Source organism: Bufo bufo, chromosome 2, assembly GCF_905171765.1.
Source record: "Bufo bufo chromosome 2, aBufBuf1.1, whole genome shotgun sequence".
Taxonomy (NCBI): Eukaryota; Metazoa; Chordata; class Amphibia; order Anura; family Bufonidae; genus Bufo; species Bufo bufo.
Window position 1 is genome coordinate 99,276,263 of NC_053390.1, and position 21,683 is coordinate 99,297,945.

A 21,683-nucleotide genomic window follows, 5' to 3' on the forward strand; every position below is an offset into this window, starting at 1 on the left:
CAGAGCAAGTTAAAGGGGTTATCTCTAGAGATGAGCGAATCGAATCCCATGAAGTGGAATTGGATCCGAATTTCAGGATAAATTCGATTTGCCTCCAAGCCGAATTTCCTCGTGCTTCGTGTTAGTGAATCGATTTAACCTGAAATAGTGTAAAAAAACAAATCATACTTGCCTCCTCCATCTGCTCGCTACGGGCCGCCAGCTTGATTAAAGATCTCTGCCGAAATCCTGTGCGTGGTGACGTATGATGTCACCACGCCGGCCGGCGTGATGACGTAATCTCGTGCCAGATCTTCAAGCAAGATGGCGGCGGATGGCAAATGGAGGAGGTAAGTTTGATAGAATATTTTTTTTAAAGTTAATTTTACACTGTCTTTACACTCAGATGCCACGATCATGTATGAACGCGGCATCTGAGGGGTACAATAACGGGGGGCAGCGCTATCGCAGCTCTCTGTCATTACACCCACTACTTTAAAAAAAAAAAAAAAAAAGCACTTCGTGGCACATTTTTTTGTAAAATTCTGCGAATCCGCCAAATCGAACATTTCAAAAATTCACTCATCTCTAGTCATCTCACTTCAGCAAGTGGCATCTATCATGTAGAGAAAGTTAATGACAAGGCACTTACTAATGTACTGTGATTATCCATATTGCCTCCTTTCCTGGCTTGATTCCTTTTTCCATCACATTATACACTGCTTGTTTCTAGGAGTTACGACCACTGCTGCAATCCAGCAGCGGTGGTCGTGCTTGCACACTATAAGAAAAAGTTCTGGCCCCTCTGCTAGCCGATACCGTGGGAGCGCGCATAGGCAGATACCTTGGCAGCCGCTCCCATCCCAGCCACCTCATATCTGCACTGCACACTATAGGATTAAGCGCTGGCCTCCCTGGTGACCGGCGCCACCCTGCACAGTGGTCATAACCCCAGGATACAATCAGTGTATAATGCAATGGAAAAATGAATAAAGCCTGCAACGGAAGCAATATAGACAATCACAATACATTAGTAAGTGCCTTGCAATAACTTTGTCTACATGATAAGCACCATTTGCTAAAGTGAGACAACTCCTTTAAGTCAAGTTGCTCAAAGGTATGGATTACAATTTGAACATTTCCTTTAAGTTTCGCATCCTCAGAGCGCCGCTCCTACTGTACCGGTTTTACACTAAAGATGGTGGATTGTACCTGTCGTATGAACATGTATGTCCTGGATGCTCCAGGTCACGCACATTTTCATACAGTCCCCATGTAATAAAGGTCATGGGTATATAACTGTCTGCATGTGCACCTCTCGGGTTCATGGTATACCTCCCACAGCTGCACGCCTCTCTGTCTGTACAGTGTGTGCATGAAATGTGAGTACATGTGACGGGTGCGTGTCTGAATAACCCATTGAGTTGTATATATGCATGCTTTACTAATCTGTGATGTTACATCTGTCCTTCTCTATTCAGAGCATGCTGTCACGGTCCTTTAATTCCACTTATACCGCAGCTAGCGGTTCTCTGTATGGCAGCTCTAGAGATCTGCATGGCAGCCAGGGCAGTGTTGCCATGAGTGTAGCTGACAGAAGAGGTTCTGGTGTTCACATACTTCGTGTGAGTACTTCCAGTAGCTGTCTTAGGATGATAGTCATTATACAATACCAGCATGCTGGGTGGAGTTTTGCATATGATTATTGAAAGTTGCCGTGAATCAATAGGGTCGTCCGCTAAAAACTAAAATGGCTGTGTATATGTCCCGTTAATGCGAAACGCAATAAAACTTTCTGCTGAAGTGTAATAAGGAACTAACATTAACAATGTTTACTGGGTTCAGAGCTGAACGTGGACATACCCCCATTTTCACCCCTCCGGCCCCCCGATAGTAGCATTGGAGCATGCTCCGATGCTCTTCCTTGCCCTGCGCTAGATGGTTCAGGGCAAGGGCTGTTTGTTTATGTTTTTGGCACGACTAGGCGGTCACATCATCGGCACTGATGGGCAGGCTTTAGTGTTCCCTAGCCGTTTTACAGGCCTGCTCATTAGTGCTGGTAAGGTGACTGGGCTCACTGCTGGGCGGAACCCTCCACCTAGCTTTTCCCATGGAGAGCCAGGTACGTCACTGGATCCCCTAAAAAAGCCTTTGCCCCGCACGATTCCTGAAATGCTCTGATGCTCATAAAAGAGGGGCTGCCTGGGGGAAAATGGGGGTATGTCCAGGTTCAACCCCCGGGACAACCCCTTTAAGCTTGCATCAAGCTGTGTTTACCGGATCTTCTCCGGTGCCGCCAAGAAATACTGTCCAGTTTTTGCACAACTATCCCACCATCTGGACTGCAAAAAGAGGGGCTCATGCAAATTTACATGAAAAGTATTTGTGCCCTGGTGTGTGGGCATTCTTTGGCTGTCAGCAGATTTGTGCCTATGAAACTGGCTGACCTGTTATATGTGCGCTTGGCAGCTGAAGGCATCTGTGTTGGTCCCATGTCCGTATGTACAGTGAAGTTTTAATATATGCAAATGAGCCTCTAGGAGCAACGGGGACGTCACCGTCACACCTAGGCACTTTGCCCTCTCTGCAACTGCCAAGCCCTCTGCACTTTAACAGGGACAGACATGATGACATTTTCACTGCCTGGCCCTGTCAGAGTGCAGAGGGCGCAGCAGTTGCAGAGAGAGCTGAGCCTCTAGGTGTAACGGCAACGCCCCCGTTGCTCCTAGAGGCTCATTTGCATATATTAAAACTTCATTTTTCTCAGCAATGGGGGCACATATGGACATGGGACCATCACAGATGTCTTCAGCTGCCAAGTGCACAAGCAACACCTCAGCAAGGTACAAATCTGCTGACAGATGCCCTTTAATTAGGGTTCAAATGCTGGGAGTTATAGTTACACAGACAGACACCAGCCTGTTTGATTAAACCACTCAAGAACACGTGCCAATCAGTGGCAGAGAGCACCCACAAAAAATGCTATTGGTCCCCCCCCCCCCCCCCATAAAATAATAGAAATCTCAGGATCTGTCACTAGCAATCTTATGTCTATGTCAACTTTATTATAAAGGGTAAATAATCAGTGATTTGCCAAAGCAATATACTGAATATTCATGTAATGTAATGAACATTTGAAATGAGCCAATTGGACAATATATAATCTACCCCGAATTATCCATGAAGTGTTGGACCCCGATTACTACATTGTGCAAATGTACAAAAGAGACATTACTGGCGCATAAGTGTCATTTCCTTGCACCTGCTTCCACTCTACAACAGACCATGATTTGCTATTTCCCCTACTTCTTCTCCCTACACTATAATATGGGATTATCTGAGACCTGTAATGCCTCCCAAAATGCCTGGGCCCTCATACTGGTTATACTTACCCTGCTCCCCGGCACCGGCTTTGCCAATAAGAGGGGCCCAGGCATTTTGGGGTGCATTATAGGTCTCCTATAACCCTCATGATACCCTTCCCCCTCACCCTCTTTGTTTGGACAACCCCTAGGGATCACTTCTGTGGCAGCGCTGCAGGGTGAATGCATGTATTTATCAGTCCTCTGTCTTCAGTTCTCAGCGGGGTCACAAGGAAATCCTACTAATCCTGTGTCTCAGTTTGTGCTCAGAAATTTCATGTCGCCATTTTTCCCTGTATCTGTCCTTGTCTTCGGCACGAGTGCAAGCAGTCCGCCGCTTACAGCTGCTAACATGCCTGCATGCGGAAATGTTCTGATGGTAGCGGGGCATTGATGGCAGGAGAAGCAAATCCTTCAAAACTTCTACCAGGCTTGTAGGCGTTCTGGTATAGGCTAGTATCCGTGCAAAGTACTCCTGTCAAGCACCTAGTCATAGCACATCAAAGGACCATCAGTTACTGCAAATACCTTTATTATTTCAATTCATCTAAAGCCAACACAGGTAAAACTAGATAAAAACCATAAAAATTTCCAATTGGATAACACAGCTGTAGTATACTAAAGTCATAGTCACAGTACACCTTACGTAATAACATAGGAAACAGTATAGGCTGTAAAACTATTCATTAAAACATAACTTTTAATGTATAAAAGCTAACAAAAAGGCATATAATAATGCCCTTAAATAAAAAAAAACATTATAAGACAAAGAAGGCCAAAACATGTGTACCATCTTGTGCATATATATGTTAACCAACAAATTGAAAAGAGGCCGGTAAGAAAATAGATGGACCTTACCAATCCTGTAGTCCTGCCTGATCTGAGCGCAGCTCAAGATGGAGTGCAGCAAGCGACAAATCTCTCCTGGCGCTCCTTTTCAAGATGCTTTGCTTATGATATCACATACGGCTTCAACACGTGATGGGTGGGGGCAGGGACCTATTCTGTTCCTAGTAGTCCCTAGTCAAGCTGTTAGACCCTGATAACCTCCTAATACAGAGTCATCGCCCTGAAAAGAGCTGCCCCGTCCGGATCCTTGCCCTGATCTCAAGGCTCTGGGCAGCCCTCACGCTGTAGTACAATATGTATGCTTAGAGGGTGGTATATAGGATAGAACCATAAAGGATAACGTGTCCCAACGCGTTTCATCTAATTGTTGCTAGCCCCAGAATCATCAGGGGGCACGGGGTTAATGTCTCCTGAAATACAAACATATAACAGGAGAAAATAGGACAATAAGTACTGGGTATATTCATACAGGCAAAAGGGTACAGTACAGACCAAAAGTTTGGACACACCTTCTCATTCAAAGAGTTTTCTTTATTTTCATGACTATGAAGGCATCAAAACTATGAATTAACACATGTGGAATTATATAGATAACAAACAAGTGTGAAACAACTGAAAATATGTCATATTCTAGGTTCTTCAAAGTAGCCACCTTTTGCTTTGATTACTGCTTTGCACACTCTTGGCATTCTCTTGATGAGCTTCAAGAGGTAGTCCCCTGAAATGGTCTTCCGACAGTCTTGAAGGAGTTCCCAGAGATGCTTAGCACTTGTTGGCCCTTTTGCCTTCACTCTGCGGTCCAGCTCACCTCAAACCATCTCGATTGGGTTCAGGTCCGGTGACTGTGGAGGCCAGGTCATCTGGCGCAGCACCCCATCACTCTCCTTCATGGTCAAATAGCCCTTACTTTCAAAGTTTTCCCAATTTTTCGGCTGACTGACTGACCTTTATTTCTTAAAGTAATGATGGCCACTCGTTTTTCTTTACTTAGCTGCTTTTTTCTTGCCATAATACAAATTCTAACAGTCTATTCAGTAGGACTGTCAGCTGTGTATCCACCTGACTTCTCCTCAACGCCACTGATAGTCCCAACCCCATTTATAAGGCAAGAAATCCCACTTATTAAACCTGACAGGGCACACCTGTGAAGTGAAAACCATTTCAGGGGACTACCTCTTGAAGCTCATCAAGAGAATGCCAAGAGTGTGCAAAGCAGTAATCAAAGCAAAAGGTGGCGACTTTGAAGAACCTAGAATATGACATATTTTCAGTTGTTTCACACTTGTTTGTTATGTATATAATTCCACATGTGTTAATTTATAGTTTTGATGCCTTCAGTGTGAATCTACAATTTTCATAGTCATGAAAATAAAGAAAACTCTTTGAATGAGAAGGTGTGTCCAAACTTTTGGTCTGTACTGTATATATGCACAAGATGGTATACATGTTTTGGCCTTCTCTGTCTTATAATGGGGTTTTTGATTTAAGGGCTTTATTATATGCCTTTTTTTTAGCTTTTATACATTAAAAGTTATGTTTCCCTCCTCACACCATTAGATTCTCTATAGCGGTAGACTGTGAAGGTTTCACCATGACTTTCACAGTTGGGCAATGTAAAAATATCCCCCCATACAAAGTAGAAAGACCCCACAGTGCGGATGGAAAACACTCCATACCAACCAAGTTCTTCATGTATATTCAAGCAGTATTATAATACAGGATAATATATTGGATTGTACAGCCATTATTCCCCCTTCTTTTTAGAAGAGTTTTCAAGGAACACATTTTGAGTTGATGGCCTCTTCATTTTGGTTCCAAACACAGAGGAGCCTCCGTACAAGTAGCTGCGCCTGGTGCGGGAGTTCAGCCCTGTGCATGTGAATGGGCCTGAAGTGCAGTACTAAGCACAGCCACGTGTATGAATGTGCCTTTTTGCCTGGAAAAATCATTAAAGGGATCATGTCGCTTCAGCGAGTGCCTTATCCCCTTAATTCTGTTGAACAGTGGGGATCGGACCCTCACCAAGCACACATTTAAAGGTATTTTGGGAGTTCAGTATTGATGGCGCTCATCTGTTTAAAGAGGCTGTGGTTCTTCGGTGAACGCTGCAGCCTCCTCAAAGCATACCAAGCACAGCGCCGTACAGTGGCTGAGCATGGAATTGCAGCCCAGGCCCATTCATGTGAATGGGACTGGGCTGCAAATAGGCCATGTGACTGATGAACGTGATGTCACTGGTCTAGGAAGAGGCTCTGTGTTTGGGGCTCCATGGCCTCTTCCAATAGCTAATTGTCAGGAATGCAGGCAGTCAGATCCCCACAGATCAAATATTGATGATATATCCTGAGGATAGGCCATCAATACTGAACTCCTGAAAAATCCCTTTTAGGTCAGGTTCATATCACCGTTTTATTTTTCGTTCTTCTGATCTGTCAGAAAGACGGGGGAAAAAACGATCCTTTTGAGCATCCATTTTTTGGTCAGTTCCGTCAGATATACGTTATTTTTTTTCTGTTCTTCTGACGGATCAGAAGAATGGGAAACAAAACGGTGACGTGGACCTAGCCTTAAATGCTTATCCCAAAGATAGGCCATCAACATGTATTCCTGAAAACCCCTCCTGCACATGTGATAAGTATCTGTGGGGTTCGGCTGCTGAGACTGAAGGGGTATTAATGTTCTTCAGCCTCTTCCACTTTACTAAAGAGGGGCAGTGTCTATTAGAATCGAAAGACCCAATAGCATGATCTCGTATGAGGAAAGCAGAGAAGCCTTTCTGCCGCGTAAGAAGTGTAATGCTGGCTATACGTATTAGGTGGGTGTTGGACATACCCTGGGTTTGGGAAGAGGGGAGTAAGCTTTTATCACCTCTGGTTGGGGCTTATCTACCTGGGAACAAAAAGATCGGGCATGTTGAAATCCAACTGACCAATCCTTTTCCCCCCAACATCTGCCATTGGGGAGAGTTGGCATGCTCCCATGCACATTAGATGGTCAGCCAGTCCTACAGAACAGAACTCAGAGGGGCATTCATCTATAATGTATGGCCAGATTTCTATGTTATTCCCAGCAATGGGTGCCATGATGGTTGCCATTAGTAGCCATGATGTAACATCTGTTCGAAGTTTGAGACCAAAAATTTTAAAAATGACAGAATATAGTATTTCCACAGAAGATGACGGCATAGGATTTTGGGAGGAAAGGATAGATTCTTAATTGCCCTATTAATGGCATTCAGTACACACAGAGTAGACCTGGCTCAGAAGTCCACATCCTGATCCTGTCCATTATACCCGCCGTGCTAGAACTAATCAGATCGTTATAATGCTGACTTTGGCTTTTTCTAATAAGAATACCTTGATTTTCCGCTCTGAGCTGTAATGAATCTTGTTAATGGATTGAATGCAATAACATTAATTTCTAGATGTTCAGTTCACGTCTTCCTGCTAATCGGGTTTAAATATTCAATGACTGTGTCTTTTGCCTTGTTATGCCACAAGCAGGGGCAGTAATACAATATTGCACGTGGTTTGGGTGCAGTATTAGAATTCAACTCTTTGTTCTACCACTTATTGATAGCACCCGACAGCTGGGAGCACTGGTGAACCTGCACAAGATGATGTGTTTGGACCTGGGCAGCAAAACTATGCAACACTGGTCCACAAGGATAGCGCTTCTGATAATGGAAAGAAGGTAGGTCTGACTTTCTGGCGTGTTCTATAACCTGCATACTTGGTTTAGGGGGTGGCAAACTGGGCAACTGCCCAGGGCACATTTTACTAGGAAACTCCAAGAGCAAATTAAAAGGGTTTGTCTGGGTTAAAGAGGAAATGGACAACCCTCGAGAACTGATAAGTACTTATCGGACAGTACTTATCCGGTTTTCCCAGCCAGGCTCAATTTTCCCCGGCTATAGCGGTGACATCATATTGGCAAAACATGACTGCTACAGCCAGTCACTGGTCTCTTTGGTGCACCACTATACCAGTGATTGGCTGCAGCAGGCATATGACGTCACCACTGCAGCTGGGTAAACAAAGCCTGGCCGGGAGAAACCTTCACGAGCTTCTCTGATCCATTTTGTGTAATTAACTTCCAGATGCTGTTGAGCAATGGCCAGATGAGCCAGCCATCGAGGTCACAGAGCAACTACAGCCAGCTACTTCCTCACCATCCCCAGCCGGCTGTGGTAAGTTTGCTTTCCAATGTAAACATCAAGTTAAGACCTCTCGTTTTCTTTTCTTCTCCTACAGCCAAATTACTAATGAGGTATAAGAAATACCTGTGCACCACCACCTTTTCTGTCCTTCTAAGTACCACCTTGTAGGCCATCAGTGAACATTTGTCACGAGAATAAGCATTAATCTCATCATATTATTGGACTTCTAAATGGTGCAAAAAAGCAGAGATAAAACCATTATAAGTGATTTTTATGGTAGAAGAAATTCATAGGCTTCGGGTGGTGCTGTGGCATGTCTTCTACTTTCGCTATGTATGGTACTTGAGATTGAGTGATTTCCCTCATCTAAGACCACAACACCTCTTTTGTGCTGGTTGCACCTGTATGCTCTTAACGTGTGATTTCTATAGGCACCACCATTTTTTGTATAAATAGGCACCTTATTGGTGTTCTCTGTATATACAGTGCATTCATAGAAGGGGTATATAATTCATCATGTTGCTATTGTTGACCTGCGTTGCTTGATGTGGCTCTCTGTTCTAATTCCAGGTCAGGGTACGGCTGATGAAGGATCCTGAGCTCGGTTTTAGTATATCAGGAGGTGTTGGTGGTAGAGGAAACCCCTTCAGACCTGGTGATGATGTAAGTAGTTGATCTTACCATCAGTACCATTCTGTAGCTTGACACATAATAGTAATTATATTATCACCTGTACCAGTGGGTAAGCCCTTAGGCCAGTTTCACATGAGCTCATTGGGTCTAGGAGACATGTTCCATGTCAGGGCTGTATTTCGCAGACCGAATACTGCTCCTCTGACCAACTCGGCCTGGCTGTGTGTCTACTGTACTATACTCACAATATGCTTCAAGTACAGTAGGGTAGACCCGCAGTCCGACAGGAACTCACAGCATCATAAGCTTTTATGATGCTGTTAGTTCGGTCTGGGAAATGCAGCCATTACACGGAGCGTGTTTCCTGGACCGAACGCTCATGTGAAACTGGCCTTAGGCAGAGCTGCCTGGACTAATCCTGTGTGGCAGGGCACAGGTTCCTTTTATCACTATGTGACCCTTAGGCACTTTCTGTGGTGGTGCAGTCATATAGTGTCTATGTATGGCACAACTTTACTGAAATATTTCCCCCTAAAAGCAATGTATCTAGGGTAGAATAGATAAATAATAATGGTGCCTGACTGAGCATATCGGGTATGAAATCGGAGGCACACTGAGGTATTACATGTATATGCATGGTATGAAGGTCTATGAGCCCTTAGCCTTCCATTTTATATATGGCACTAGATAAGAGGGGTACACTGCACAGTTGTCTTTTATCCAAAGTTCACTACAAAATAGATTATGATAAAGGAAATAACAATCTCTATTTATCCAGGGCATATTTGTGACAAGAGTGCAGCCTGAAGGACCAGCAGCTAAATTATTGCAGCCCGGGGACAAAATTATACAGGTAAGAACCAGCTAGCCCTAATGTGGTGCTCATCACTTGTCCTACTGTCCTCCTCGCGACCATTATCTCACCTCTGCCATTAACCCATCAACATTCATACTCTCCCCTTGTTTCCTGCACCTTATCTTCTGGCTAGCGGCAAGCAATAGGCAAGTATGAACCATCCACATTTACCCCATCGATATACTGTATATACATATAACATATACAGCTACGAGTAGAGTGACATGGCATAGGGAGCCGTAGGCATGCAACAGAGCAAATTCTAATAGTATGTCATGTTTTCAGCCACATGCTTTTACACTCCGCTGCATTTAAAAGGTTGTCCAGGATTAGAAGAATGTGTCTGCCTCTATTTCCCAGAAACAGAGCCAGACTCATCTTTGGGTTGTGCCTGGTATTGCAGCTCAGCGCTATTTACTTGAATGGGGGAGCTCATGTTTGTCCTGTTGGAAAACTGCTGTGATCCAAGTGCATGTAGACTATGGAAGTTCTGAAAAAAGCTAGCCAGTGTTCTGCTCCGTGGTCTCCTTCTACGTCCTTCCAGAAATCCCATAGGTGCCTGTACACCAAACAGCTATATGTGAGATGTCCTGAGTCACATCACATTGTGTGGTCATTAACTGCTCTTACAGCGTACACGTACAGCGCTAGAACCATTAGACTAAGTATTTACACGACCGCTAGAAGTGACATCACTTCTCCCGCTGTTGCATTGGTTGCATCTTACTTCTCTTTAGAATGGGACAATTATCTTTTTTGCCATACGCTATTTAATGGTGTTTTATCAACCATAGCAAGCAATGGCGCTGCTTCATACGCCATCATTATCTGCTCTCTGAGGGTCTGATTTCTGGGGACCACACCGATTCCTAGATCACAGACTACACAAAAATCCAGGAGACCTTCTTCAATCTCCTTCCTCATGTAGATACTGCAGCCAGATCTCCACATTATTTCCTTTCTCGAAACTAGAGAAATCTTTACACATTCTTTATAGACTCGACTGTTCAGTATATTAAGAAGGTGTATTTCATGTAGGCTCCTGGAAGTTTTAGGTGATTTAGACAAGTGGTGGAGAAAAGTAGCATTTAGGAAAGGGCTGCATTTTTGTGGGCTTTTTTTAAGAGTTGTGTGTGGTCTCTAGTGTGTTTAAGGTTTAGGGTAAGTGTTGAGAGATTTGGTCATAATTTAAATTGGGTTCTATTTGGAATCGAAAGTGCTACAATTAGCTTGAAAATTTGTGTATGACACTCATTCTTCTTGTTTCTCACTTTTAAAAAAAATCTTTTTTTTTTTTCCTCTCTCATTTCTCTTTTTTTCTCTCTCTCTCTCTCTTTCTTTTTCACCAAAAGTCACCTGAATCGAATGACCAAAAATTCAGATTCGGCACCACATCGAACTTTTACTAAATTCTGGTTGAATCCAATTCACTTAGAATTGATTCAGTAATGTCCAGTTGTTGGGGTGATGGACATGGGTTCTAGGGCTGGATTCTCCTAAGAGTCCATACATCCTAGGCATACCTGTATTTCAACACCTATGTCACGGGGTGGCTGGTTAAAGACGTTGTCCAAGTTCAGTAAGAACTGGATACCCCCTGTAAATATGATAAAATAACAAAGGCAGATATATTCACCCTTTTTTTCCCCTGCCGCTTCCAGTGCTGCACTCCGGTCCTCTCTGCTGCTTGGTGCTGGTTGCAGCAGTGAGGTTCCATGCACGCAAGCCTGCAGTGAACCTCCAGCCTCAGCAGTGACGGCCCGTTTAATGCTGAGGTCAGTTGTTGGCTGCATGGTTACCTGTGTGCATGGAATGTCACAGCAGCAGCCAGGAAGAGCATCAGCAGCAGAGAGGACAGGAGCAAATGGGGCGAATCTGGCTTTTTTTTGCTATTTTATCACATTTACAGGGACTACCCAAGTTTTTACTGCACTCGGACAACGCCATTAAAAGGTATATTCACAGGGCAATTTTTTCAACCCTAGAAATCAGCTGCGGAAACCAAGATAGAAATCCAAGGCTGACCCTCGGGTTTGTGCTGCATTCTCCACTGTACATGCTGCTGATCCACCAGTGGCTTTAGCCCCATTCAGTTGGGCTAATCCTTGTGTGGTTTCCACTGTACCAAGAGGGACATGTCCCTTCTTCATGCACTTTGGAAATTGCACGGAATGAATGTCAGTGTGGATTCCACGCACAAAATCCAAAAAGAAGCCCTAAAGACGCTCCTCAAAAGAGAAGAAAGACCTGTCGAAGGAAAGACCCTTTATCATTGATTCATCTATACGCTCTTCACTTATGTGCCTGGTTGTCCTTTTTTGGGTCCAGTGGTTGGCCTTATAAGCCTGGAATACTGGAAATCTGTGTTGGTTCAGTGCGCAAGGCTATACAACTAACTTCTTTCTTTCTGTAGGCCAATGGATACAGTTTTCTGAACATTGACCATGGACAAGCGGTGTTGCTGCTCAAGAAGTTTCAGAACGCAGTCGAGCTGATTGTTTTGCGGGACGGAGCCGAGTAAAGGAACTCAAAAATGAATGGAAAGCCAGCAATGAGTCAAGAGACTAATTAGTATCAAAACTATTTTTCTATGTATATATCTTAAAGCCACATAGAGAGAGAAAAAAAAAACATGCACTTGGATTTTGATAAAACGATTTCTACAGAGATTGTCGGGGATTGTAAACCACTGCAGATAAAACAGCCGGGTTCAAATGCCTTGCCGTCTGGGTGTTTGAATGTTTGCTAAGTCTCACTTACAAGAACCAACCTGTGCTGTTTTTGTACAGAATGTAGGTTTATTTTTGGATAACATGTATTACTAAAAACTTTACGATAGAAAAAAAAAAAAGAGCCTCAACTGTAGCGATGAGCAGGTGAGTGGCAGAGCTGTCTCTTCTGTGTGCACGCCTTTCTCTCTTCACATCTGGTATCACACCTTTGTGTTTTTTTTATTTTTATTATATTTTTCTGAATCAAAAACCACTCGTGTGGAGTCGGGCAGGTTGATGTGTTGATGTTGGCTTTGCTATGTGTACATGGTATAGCAAAAAATGGTAAAGCAAAGTGTCGCATACGGTTAGCCAGGTAATGGAGCCACCTGTCCTATACGATTTCATTGAACATGCAGGAAATAAGTGCTCTTTTCTTTTATTATAGGGGTCTAAATGCCGAAAGCAACTTTATTTTATTTAATTTTTTTTAAAGGCACGAATAGCATACTTTTTTAATAATCGTGATATCAGTGATCCGTAGCTTTTTGATGTTTTTAGATTTTTTTTTAATAATTTTTTTTTATTTTCATGTGCAATTTTTTTTAAACTGTAATGATAAATTTATGGAGAAATTTTTAAACGTTTTTTTTTAAATTTATTTGACATCTGTTCATATGCAATATAAAAGATGCTGCCCTGGCTTAGCTTAGCCTGGGTCGTACTAGACAAAGCGGTGGGTTGGCCTGGATTAGCATCTAATCATAGTGCCCAATTCTTGTTTTTACACATAGATTTCCAAAGTTTTTCAAATTAACTTCACTTTTTTTTTTCCGGAGTATCCCAGACTGTCCCGAATAGGCTGTGTGCCTGGTGCGCCAGGTTCATTCGTAAGTTCTTTTTTGGGGACAGAAACCTGTTTCCACAGATGAATGACAGGACACCGCTCCGACTGCCGTAGTAGACGGTGACGTTACCCCTGCATCTCCTCTCACTCTACATGGGACAGAATGGCCTCTTGCCTTGCTAAATGTCGTAGTGTTTGGTGCTAGGTAACCAAAGCAAGTGCATGGAAATGCAGCAGAATCATGAAGCATTCTTGAAAGCAACTACAGCCTTGAAGGGTCCCGTGGACCTGTCGTCGGTCTGTAAAGTCAGAGACTAAAGGGCTCTTTTTGCAGGGAATACTGAAATGTGAATTACATGTGTAGAGTCATTAAAGGGTTTCTAACGATATACTGTTTAGTCATTTACCACGAGCTGCCTTTGTTCCTTAGCCTTGTAAATATTTCCAATTTCTTATGATTTTATTCACAGAGGAACATTGTTCATGTCTAGATATATCTTTTCTTTCATGGGTCTGGTGTAAATGGGTAGAGGCTGCAGCGCTTCATAACATGTAGCTATATTAAAGACCAGGGCTAAGTGATATATATCTTATTTATGGGGTAGTAACAACCCCAGAGGGCCCTGATCAACCTCTGCACACAAGCATAGAATTCATTCTTACTCCCCAGCAGATAGACCCACAGCATTGACCGATGCTCTCCATTTGGATACATGCGAAACATGAGTTTAACATTGAGGGCCACTTATGTAAGAAAGACTAGCCATGAAGTCAAAAAGTCAATGGAGATCACTCAGATCACTTATTTTCGTTTTTTTAACCACTGGAAACATGAGAGCATTTGGTTCACTGGTTGTAATCACCTTGTAGATGGCAGAACTGTGGGCACAGAGCCTGTATGTCAGCTCACATAGTCCTTATGGCTCCATTGGGACTCCATGTGCTTCCATGTGGTGTCTCCATCATGCAGCAATACTTCCAGAGTACAAAATCTCCATAAAAGCAGCATCCAAAGCTTGATCATTTCTTTTATAGGATTCATGCGTGTCTGACAGGAAAAAAAAACTAATTGGGGGGTACAGTATGGTCCCATACACGCCCATGGGCAGGAGTGAACTATAGGGGGTGCAAAGGTTGTAGTGGCAACCTGAGTGGACCCAGTAGTTCCCTCAGGTCCATAGGAGGAGGCCAAGCTTGTATCTGATAGAGCATGCCACCATTTTACTGTTAGATTCGCACGTGAAATATGGATGCACAGGAAGGCCCCATACACTTGTATAGGCAGTAATAAACTATAAGGGGTGCAAAGGTTGTAGTGGCAACCTGAGTAGATCCAGTGTTTCCCTCTAGCCCATATGAGGCCAAGCATGCATCTGATAGAGCATGCCACCCTTTTTCCTGTTAGATTTATATGTGCCTAGCAGAAAAAAATAAAAACTTCTATGGATGCACAGGCCCCATACACTTCTATGGGTAAAGATGTAACCATAAAAGGTGCAAAGCTTGCAGTGACAACTGGAGCCTGAAAGTCCCCTTTTGCCCTCATGAGAAGACCAGTGCAATAAATGATGTGTCGTAGTTGGGGACCCTGATACATCTTTTGCATTGGGGCTTCAGTTATGCCCAAGTCTGTGGTAGCTATATCGCAGCTCCCCGCGACTCAGAGGTTGTAGAGAGCTGTAATATATCCGCACACATGAGTCCTGACACCTTCACTTTCTGATTGCTCTCGTTTTTCTACGTAACTTTATTCTTCTGCCATTTGCATTATTTCTGCAGTGGTAATAGAGAATGTAATATTCTGGAAGAAACCCTTTAACAGCTCTTTATATTCTTTACTTTCTGGAATCTTTACATAGGAAGTGACTATTTTGGAATATAACTGCAGACATTTGCTGTATTTTGTTATAATGTATAGGATATAGTGTATAGATATGAGCAAACAGGAACCTGGATCTTCAGGATTTCATCTAAAGACGGGAACATGTTTTAATTTAATTTCTCTTACATGACAATATTTCACCTGGAGGAGAGAATCTCCCGATGATTTCTTACGTTTTATTTTTATTAATAGTACATGAATTGACATCAAAATGAATTTTGAGGACGTTTTCTTGTCTCCTTTTACGTCTCTGTGTGAGAGCACAATTCATAGCAATTTAAGGGTGTGGTTGCGAATCCAAATGACCTATGCATACAAATGGAGGAGATGCCTGGTGGCAATAAACTCTCGACATGTTCCTGAACTAACCATACGGTTCACTGTTGCAGCAGCATTTGAATTACTATGTCTGGAATGCAGTGTTTGCTATATTAGTGATGTTTTATATTCCATTCAGATATACTGGAGAGGTGGGCAACACATTTTAGGTCGGGTGGGCTCCCCAAAGCCCATCTTTGATATTTATTAACCTCTTGATTTTTTTTTTTTTGATTATTTTTTTTTTTGGTCGTCTGGAGGATAACATTTCAAAAACTGCTGTATATGGCTTTTTCATATGAATTAGCATACATTTTGTTCCAGGTACTAGAAGGATTCACGCACCTTCGATTTAACGTTTTTAACCCTTTAGATTCCCACGTGTGTTTTCATATCCAATCCATTGTAAAGGAGTAAGAGGTGTCCTACAATACACAGCTCGGGCTGTCTGTGTAGATCGAGAAGAACTGCAGCCTTGTATAAAATATATTGTGCTGTTCAGGCACTTGACTGGTTTATATGAACCCCAACTATGCAGAGATGAACACACTGAAATATACTATATTTACATGAGACGTGCATCGCACCGATTCAGGCCACCTGCAGATCGCCCACTATTTATTGTGTAAATAGCCTGTTCTTTTTTTTTTTTTTTTTGTGTGTGCCCGTGTGTTTTTAGTTTTTATTTCGGACTCGTGTTTTAAAGAAACTGTACATACATTTAAGGCCTTCTATGGACTTGCAAAACTTAGCAATAAAGCAAAGAAATTCAGCCCAGCTTTCATGGTGAGGTATTGCTGTGCTCTTTTATTTTCATGGGATCTTCTTGTCAGCCGCCGTGTAATGTTTTATTGATCTGCGTTTATTCAACATTCCAATTTTTGTATATAAGTAAATTGTTTTCTCAAGTAACACATGAAAATTAGAAAATAAACTAATGCTCTTACAAATTGTGGACGTCTTTTTTTCTTTTGTCCTTCTATTTGTAAAGCTTTTTTTTTTTTTTCAGTTTGCTTCACAAGATCTGCCCTGGAGGTAGTCATACACGTTAGATGAAAATCCGCCAAACCTGCTCATTTCTGTTAGCATGGAGAACGATCTAATGAACTATACCGCAATGGCAGAAGTCAAGAGGGAAAGAAGGGTCAGGCATGTTAAAGTTGTCAAGAGGTGTCTGATAGCCCCTTAAGGCCCATATACACAGGCCAACAATTCAGGAATTTATTGGGAACGAGCGTTCCTAGGAGCGCTCCTTTCCAATAATGGCCCTCTGTAAAGGTACCGCCTATCACTAGATGAACCAGCAAACAATCATTCATTGGGTAAAAGCATTGTTGGTGTGGTCACCAAAATCACTGTTTCTGGGCAGCAGATACTTCTGTGCAAACAACACTCGGCTTCCCAGAAACAATGAATTTGTATGGGGACGAGCAATTGCATGTAGAGACGATTGCTGCACGTAAATGTAGCTCTCACCTCTCATAATCAAGCAATTTTTGGAACTGATCGGTTTGTTCCTGATAATTGCCTAGTTAGTACGTGTAAAGGGGCCTTTGTTTTCCTCTCCCTATGGACAATGTTTGGCCTAGCCAAATATGTATGGGGTGGAGGGGTTGGGAAGATAGCTGTTGGCCAAATGCTTAACTCCCTCTCAGTACAAATAGAAAAGGTAGCACAGATAAAAATGGGAAGATTATTTGGTTTTGACAGTCCGCCTCTATGACAAGCTAAACACAGGCAGTCCCGCTGCTAGAGCAGCGACTTTTCACTTGCTACTACCCAGAAGTGTAGAGGCACATGAATAGTTGCTGCCCCAGTAGCAGAAGAAGAGCCTCTGCGCTTGCGCTGCTACTAGGAGCAGTGGCGTAGGCAGAGATGTCTGACCCTGTCAATCAAGTGGCGGGGGACCATCCTCAGCTTCACGGACACCTCCTCCACAGGTGTAGCACTCTGCTAGATGAGACGAATCATCACTATTGATAACCTACAGCATCCTAAGGATAGACCATCAATATACTGATTCTGGAAAACCCCTTTAAATTCTAGTTTAGCTGGGATTCACACCATAGATATATTTCTTTTCTGTAGACGGTGGCTATAAAAATAATGGCCGATGAGGAGGCTGCGGGTTCCTTCTAAGAGATAAATGTCACTTTGAGGACCATCAAATAAATTATACTGTGTTGTTCTTCACATCGAAGTCAATTATTCACAGGGGCTGCAAAAAGCATTCAGCGAGAGAAGTGGGAAGTGCTGTCAATTAAATATGCTTTGGCTTGGATTCATCCGTTGAGGACAACGCATCTGTTTGTTTGAGTCTGTACGCAGCAATCTGTTCTATGTCCTGGAATGCGTGTAACTGCGAATGCAGACAGACAGTGCTCTATTGCCCAGTAAATAACGTGGGCGGCTTTCAACCCGCAACAAACAAAAGCCGTGATAAAGATAGGCTTGGAGAAAATGAGCTCATATACATCAATTACACAGTTCTTATATCAAATTATCTTTTCTTTTTTTTTTTATATTTCCCCCTGTCCATAAGAACCATCAGTAAAATGTTTCTTTAAGGGCAGGTGCATACGTCCGTATTATAGAGCTATGGGTCCATATTGTACTTCTGCATCATTTTGATTTCCTATAGAAGCACAAGGTTTTCTTATGAGTATTGCCATTACTTAAAGTCTTAAAAGACATATTATACCTCCTTTAAAGGGTTTGTGCAGTGGCATAATATTGATGATCTATCCTATAGGTCATCAAGATCAGATCGGCGGGGGTCTGACTCCCAGCACCCCCGCTTATAGCCTCTTCACGATTTACCCGCACGCCACCTCTCTTGTGGGGTGGCACATTGCAATTACAACCGCTCAAGTACAGAGGGGGGGTTGTAATTGCAATTCAAGTTAATTCAAGTTAGGGGGGGGGTCTCTGCACAGTCTGAAAATGGCAGCACTGATGGGATAGAATGAGTCTGTGCAGGGACACCCCCCCCCCCAACTGGTTACCTCCCCTCTGTACCCTTACTGCAGACTGCTGCTGGCAATTCATCCATAAGTTCTAGTAGAAATAATAAAGGAATAGCACAACATAGAGACATAAGAATAGAGGCTCCAGAATTGTTATTACATGGGGAATGCATAAAGCTATCAAAACAGGCATCTCAGGAGTGGTGAAAGGTCCTCTTTTAGTGACATGATCATGGGTTGCTGATGGGTTGTCAGGGCAACTGTGGGTCTAATGAAAGCCCCCAAAGTCTGCTGTCTTTGTCCATCTAATAGGCCATTCAATACAAAAGTAATGCTGCCATATTATATGAGCGATGAAGTATTCACATGATCAAATCCTCTAGTGTGATAAAAAAAAAAGTTAAATAGGATGCTTAAAAATATATAAAAACCACACACTTTTTCCCAAATTGATTTATTATGACTGAAATGGTTGGTATTGCTGCATCGGTAATTATTAGGGGCGGTGCTGGAGGTGTGGCAGAGAAAGGAGAAGTGCATCATGGGTTTGGTTGGATACAGCAACAGAAACTGCTACATATACATGGAACCTGTGCACAGAGGTGCTCTGTTTACATGGTGAAAACTGGTCATGAGAGTCCAAACTGTAGGAAAAAAGAAAAGGGAAGATGAACATGAGGTAAGCAGCTACATGATCCTATTTGTTAAACACCATAGTAATCCCAGAAAACCCTTTTAAGAGGTTGTGATTAAAAGTGTTTTGTAATTAAAAACTTCATATACTTTTGTGTCTACATTTCCTTATGTGGTCCACAGTCATATTTCCATCCATGTTCTCAATCAACTTATTGGGACGTTACAAAAACACATGGAGGGACATTTCTCAACGTCTTTATGAAACTAGTGTGGCTTAAAAAGTCACAAATTATGGCATATGCCATATGTGCACCATAATTAGCGATTTCTGAAGCTTCTCAGAACTTCAGAAAAGTGCAGCCTGCGAGATTTACTATAGCTTCGCCAGAAACTGGCATAAGTTATAGCTGAAGTCTACGCCACCTTGTAGCTGGTGTAGACTTGAGTATCTGGCGCACAGCAGCATTCGGAAAGTCTTCAGGCCTTTTTACTTTTTTCATATTTTGTTATGTTGCGTCCTTGTGCTAAAAAGAATAAAAATAGTTTTCCCCATCATTCTGCACTCAGAAATTTAGAAATGTTTGCCAATTTATAAAAAAAAAAAAAGCTAAAATTTTGCATGGAAATAAATATTCAGACCTTTTTCTATGACACTGAAATTTAGCTTTGGGATTTTCCCATTTCTCTTGATCTTCTTTGAGATGTTTCTACACCTTGATTGGAGTCCACCTGTGGTAAATACAGTTGATTGGACATGATTTGAAATAAAACAGCCCTGTCTATATAAGGTCTCACAACTGACAATGTATATCAGAGCAAAAAACAAGCCATGAGGAGGAAAGAACTGCCCGTAGAGCTCAGAGACAGGATTGTCTGTCGGCACAGATCTGGAGAAGGATACAAAAAAATGTCTGCTGCACTCAAAGTTCCTAAGAGCACAGTGGCCTCTATAATTCTAAAATGGAAGATGTTGGATCATCCAGGACTCTTACTAAAGCTGGCCACAAGGGATGAGCTAATCAACTTCGGATGAAACATCCGAAGTCGATTCGCATAGAACTTTATTCTAATACTGTACGGAGCAGGAGCTCTATACAGTATTAGAATGTATTGGCTCTGATGAGCCGAAGTTATTGCTTCACAAAGTTTTGCGAGACTTTGCGCAATAACTTCATAAATGAATTTGTACTGTAAAAAACTATTTTCCGAACTCTGGTTCGGTTCCAAGTGGTACCTCGATTCTCCCATCCCTGCTGGCCACCCCACCAAACTAAGTAATCAGGGAAGAAGGGCTTTATTAAGAGAGGTGAGCAAGAACTCAATGGTCACTCTGGCTGAGCTCCAAAGATCCTGTGTGCAGATGGGAGAAACTTCCAGAAGGTCAGCCATCACTGCAGCATTCTACCAATCTGGCCTTTATGGCAGACTGGCCAGAAAGAAGCCTCTCTTCAGTAAAATGCACATGAAAGCCCATCTGGTCAGGGTTGAGGGAAAGCTGAAGGCATCACTGCAGCACTCTACCCATCTGGGATTTGTGGCAGGGTGGCCAGAAAGAAGCCTCTCCTCATTAAAGACACATGAAAGTCTACAAAAAAGCAACTAATGTACTCTTGGACGGAGAGAAAGATTCTCTGGTCCGATGAAACCAAGATTGCACTTTCTAAGCGTCATGTCTCGAGGTAACCATGCTCATCGCCTGCCCAATACCATCCCTACAGTGAAGCATGGTGGCAGCATCATGCTCTGTTTTTGTTTTTTTCAGCAGCTGGGACAGGGAGATTGGTCAGCGTAGAGGGAAAGCTGCATGGAGCAAAGTACAGAGATATTCTAAATAAAAACCTAATCCAGACTGGTCTGACTGGGCAAAGGTTCACTGTCCAACAAGACAATTGGGGTCATTTATCAAACTGGTGTAAAGTAGAACTGGTTTAGTTGCCCCCTAGCAACCAATCAGAATCTACCTTTCATTTTCCAAAGGGGAAAGGTGGAATCCGATTGGTTGTTATGGGCAACTAAACCAGTTCTACTTTACATCAGTTTGATAAATTACCCCAAATTACCCTAAGCACACAGCCAAGACAACACATGAGTGGCTTAGTGACACATCTGTGAATGTTCTTGAGAGGCCCAGCCAGAGCCCTGACTTGAACCCAATTAAACATCTCTGGAGAGACCTGAATATGTTTGTCCACCGCCTGTCCCCATCCAAACTGACAGATCTTGAAAGGATCTGCAGAAAAGAATGGCAGAAGATCCCCAAATCCAGGTGTACAAGCCTTATGGCATCATACTCAAGAAGACTGGAGGCTGTAATCACTGCCAAAGGGGCTTCAACTAAGTCCTGAGTAAGGGTCTGAATACTTACACTGCGTGCAGAATTATTAGGCAAATGAGTATTTTGACCACATCATCCTCTTTATGCATGTTGTCTTACTCCAAGCTGTATAGGCTCGAAAGCCTACTACCAATTAAGCATATTAGGTGA

The 21,683-nt window shown here is 42.7% G+C and overlaps 1 protein-coding gene and 1 long non-coding RNA gene across 4 annotated transcripts in view; one reads left to right on the forward strand and one right to left on the reverse strand.

The window, feature by feature from the left end:
- Window positions 1-14,149, forward strand: part of ERBIN (erbb2 interacting protein) — a 233,941-nt gene extending 219,792 nt beyond the window's left edge. For 2 of the 3 annotated variants that reach the window (XM_040421353.1, XM_040421355.1), the window contains 6 exons: window positions 1,461-1,604; window positions 7,770-7,883; window positions 8,290-8,379; window positions 8,920-9,012; window positions 9,761-9,835; window positions 12,252-14,149. In XM_040421353.1, coding sequence (XP_040277287.1) covers window positions 1,461-1,604; window positions 7,770-7,883; window positions 8,290-8,379; window positions 8,920-9,012; window positions 9,761-9,835; window positions 12,252-12,359 — 624 coding nt within the window. In that variant the 3' untranslated portion in view covers window positions 12,360-14,149. The remainder of the gene's footprint in view (window positions 1-1,460; window positions 1,605-7,769; window positions 7,884-8,289; window positions 8,380-8,919; window positions 9,013-9,760; window positions 9,836-12,251) is intronic. The other variant, XM_040421354.1, reaches the window with a different exon arrangement.
- On the reverse strand, window positions 53-19,922 carry LOC120992392. The gene is made up of 3 exons (XR_005776966.1): window positions 19,912-19,922; window positions 2,071-2,077; window positions 53-202 (listed from the first exon to the last, which is right to left on the reverse strand). It is a non-coding gene; the product is annotated as an uncharacterized LOC120992392 (long non-coding RNA).
- Between the last annotated feature and the right edge of the window lie 1,761 nt (window positions 19,923-21,683).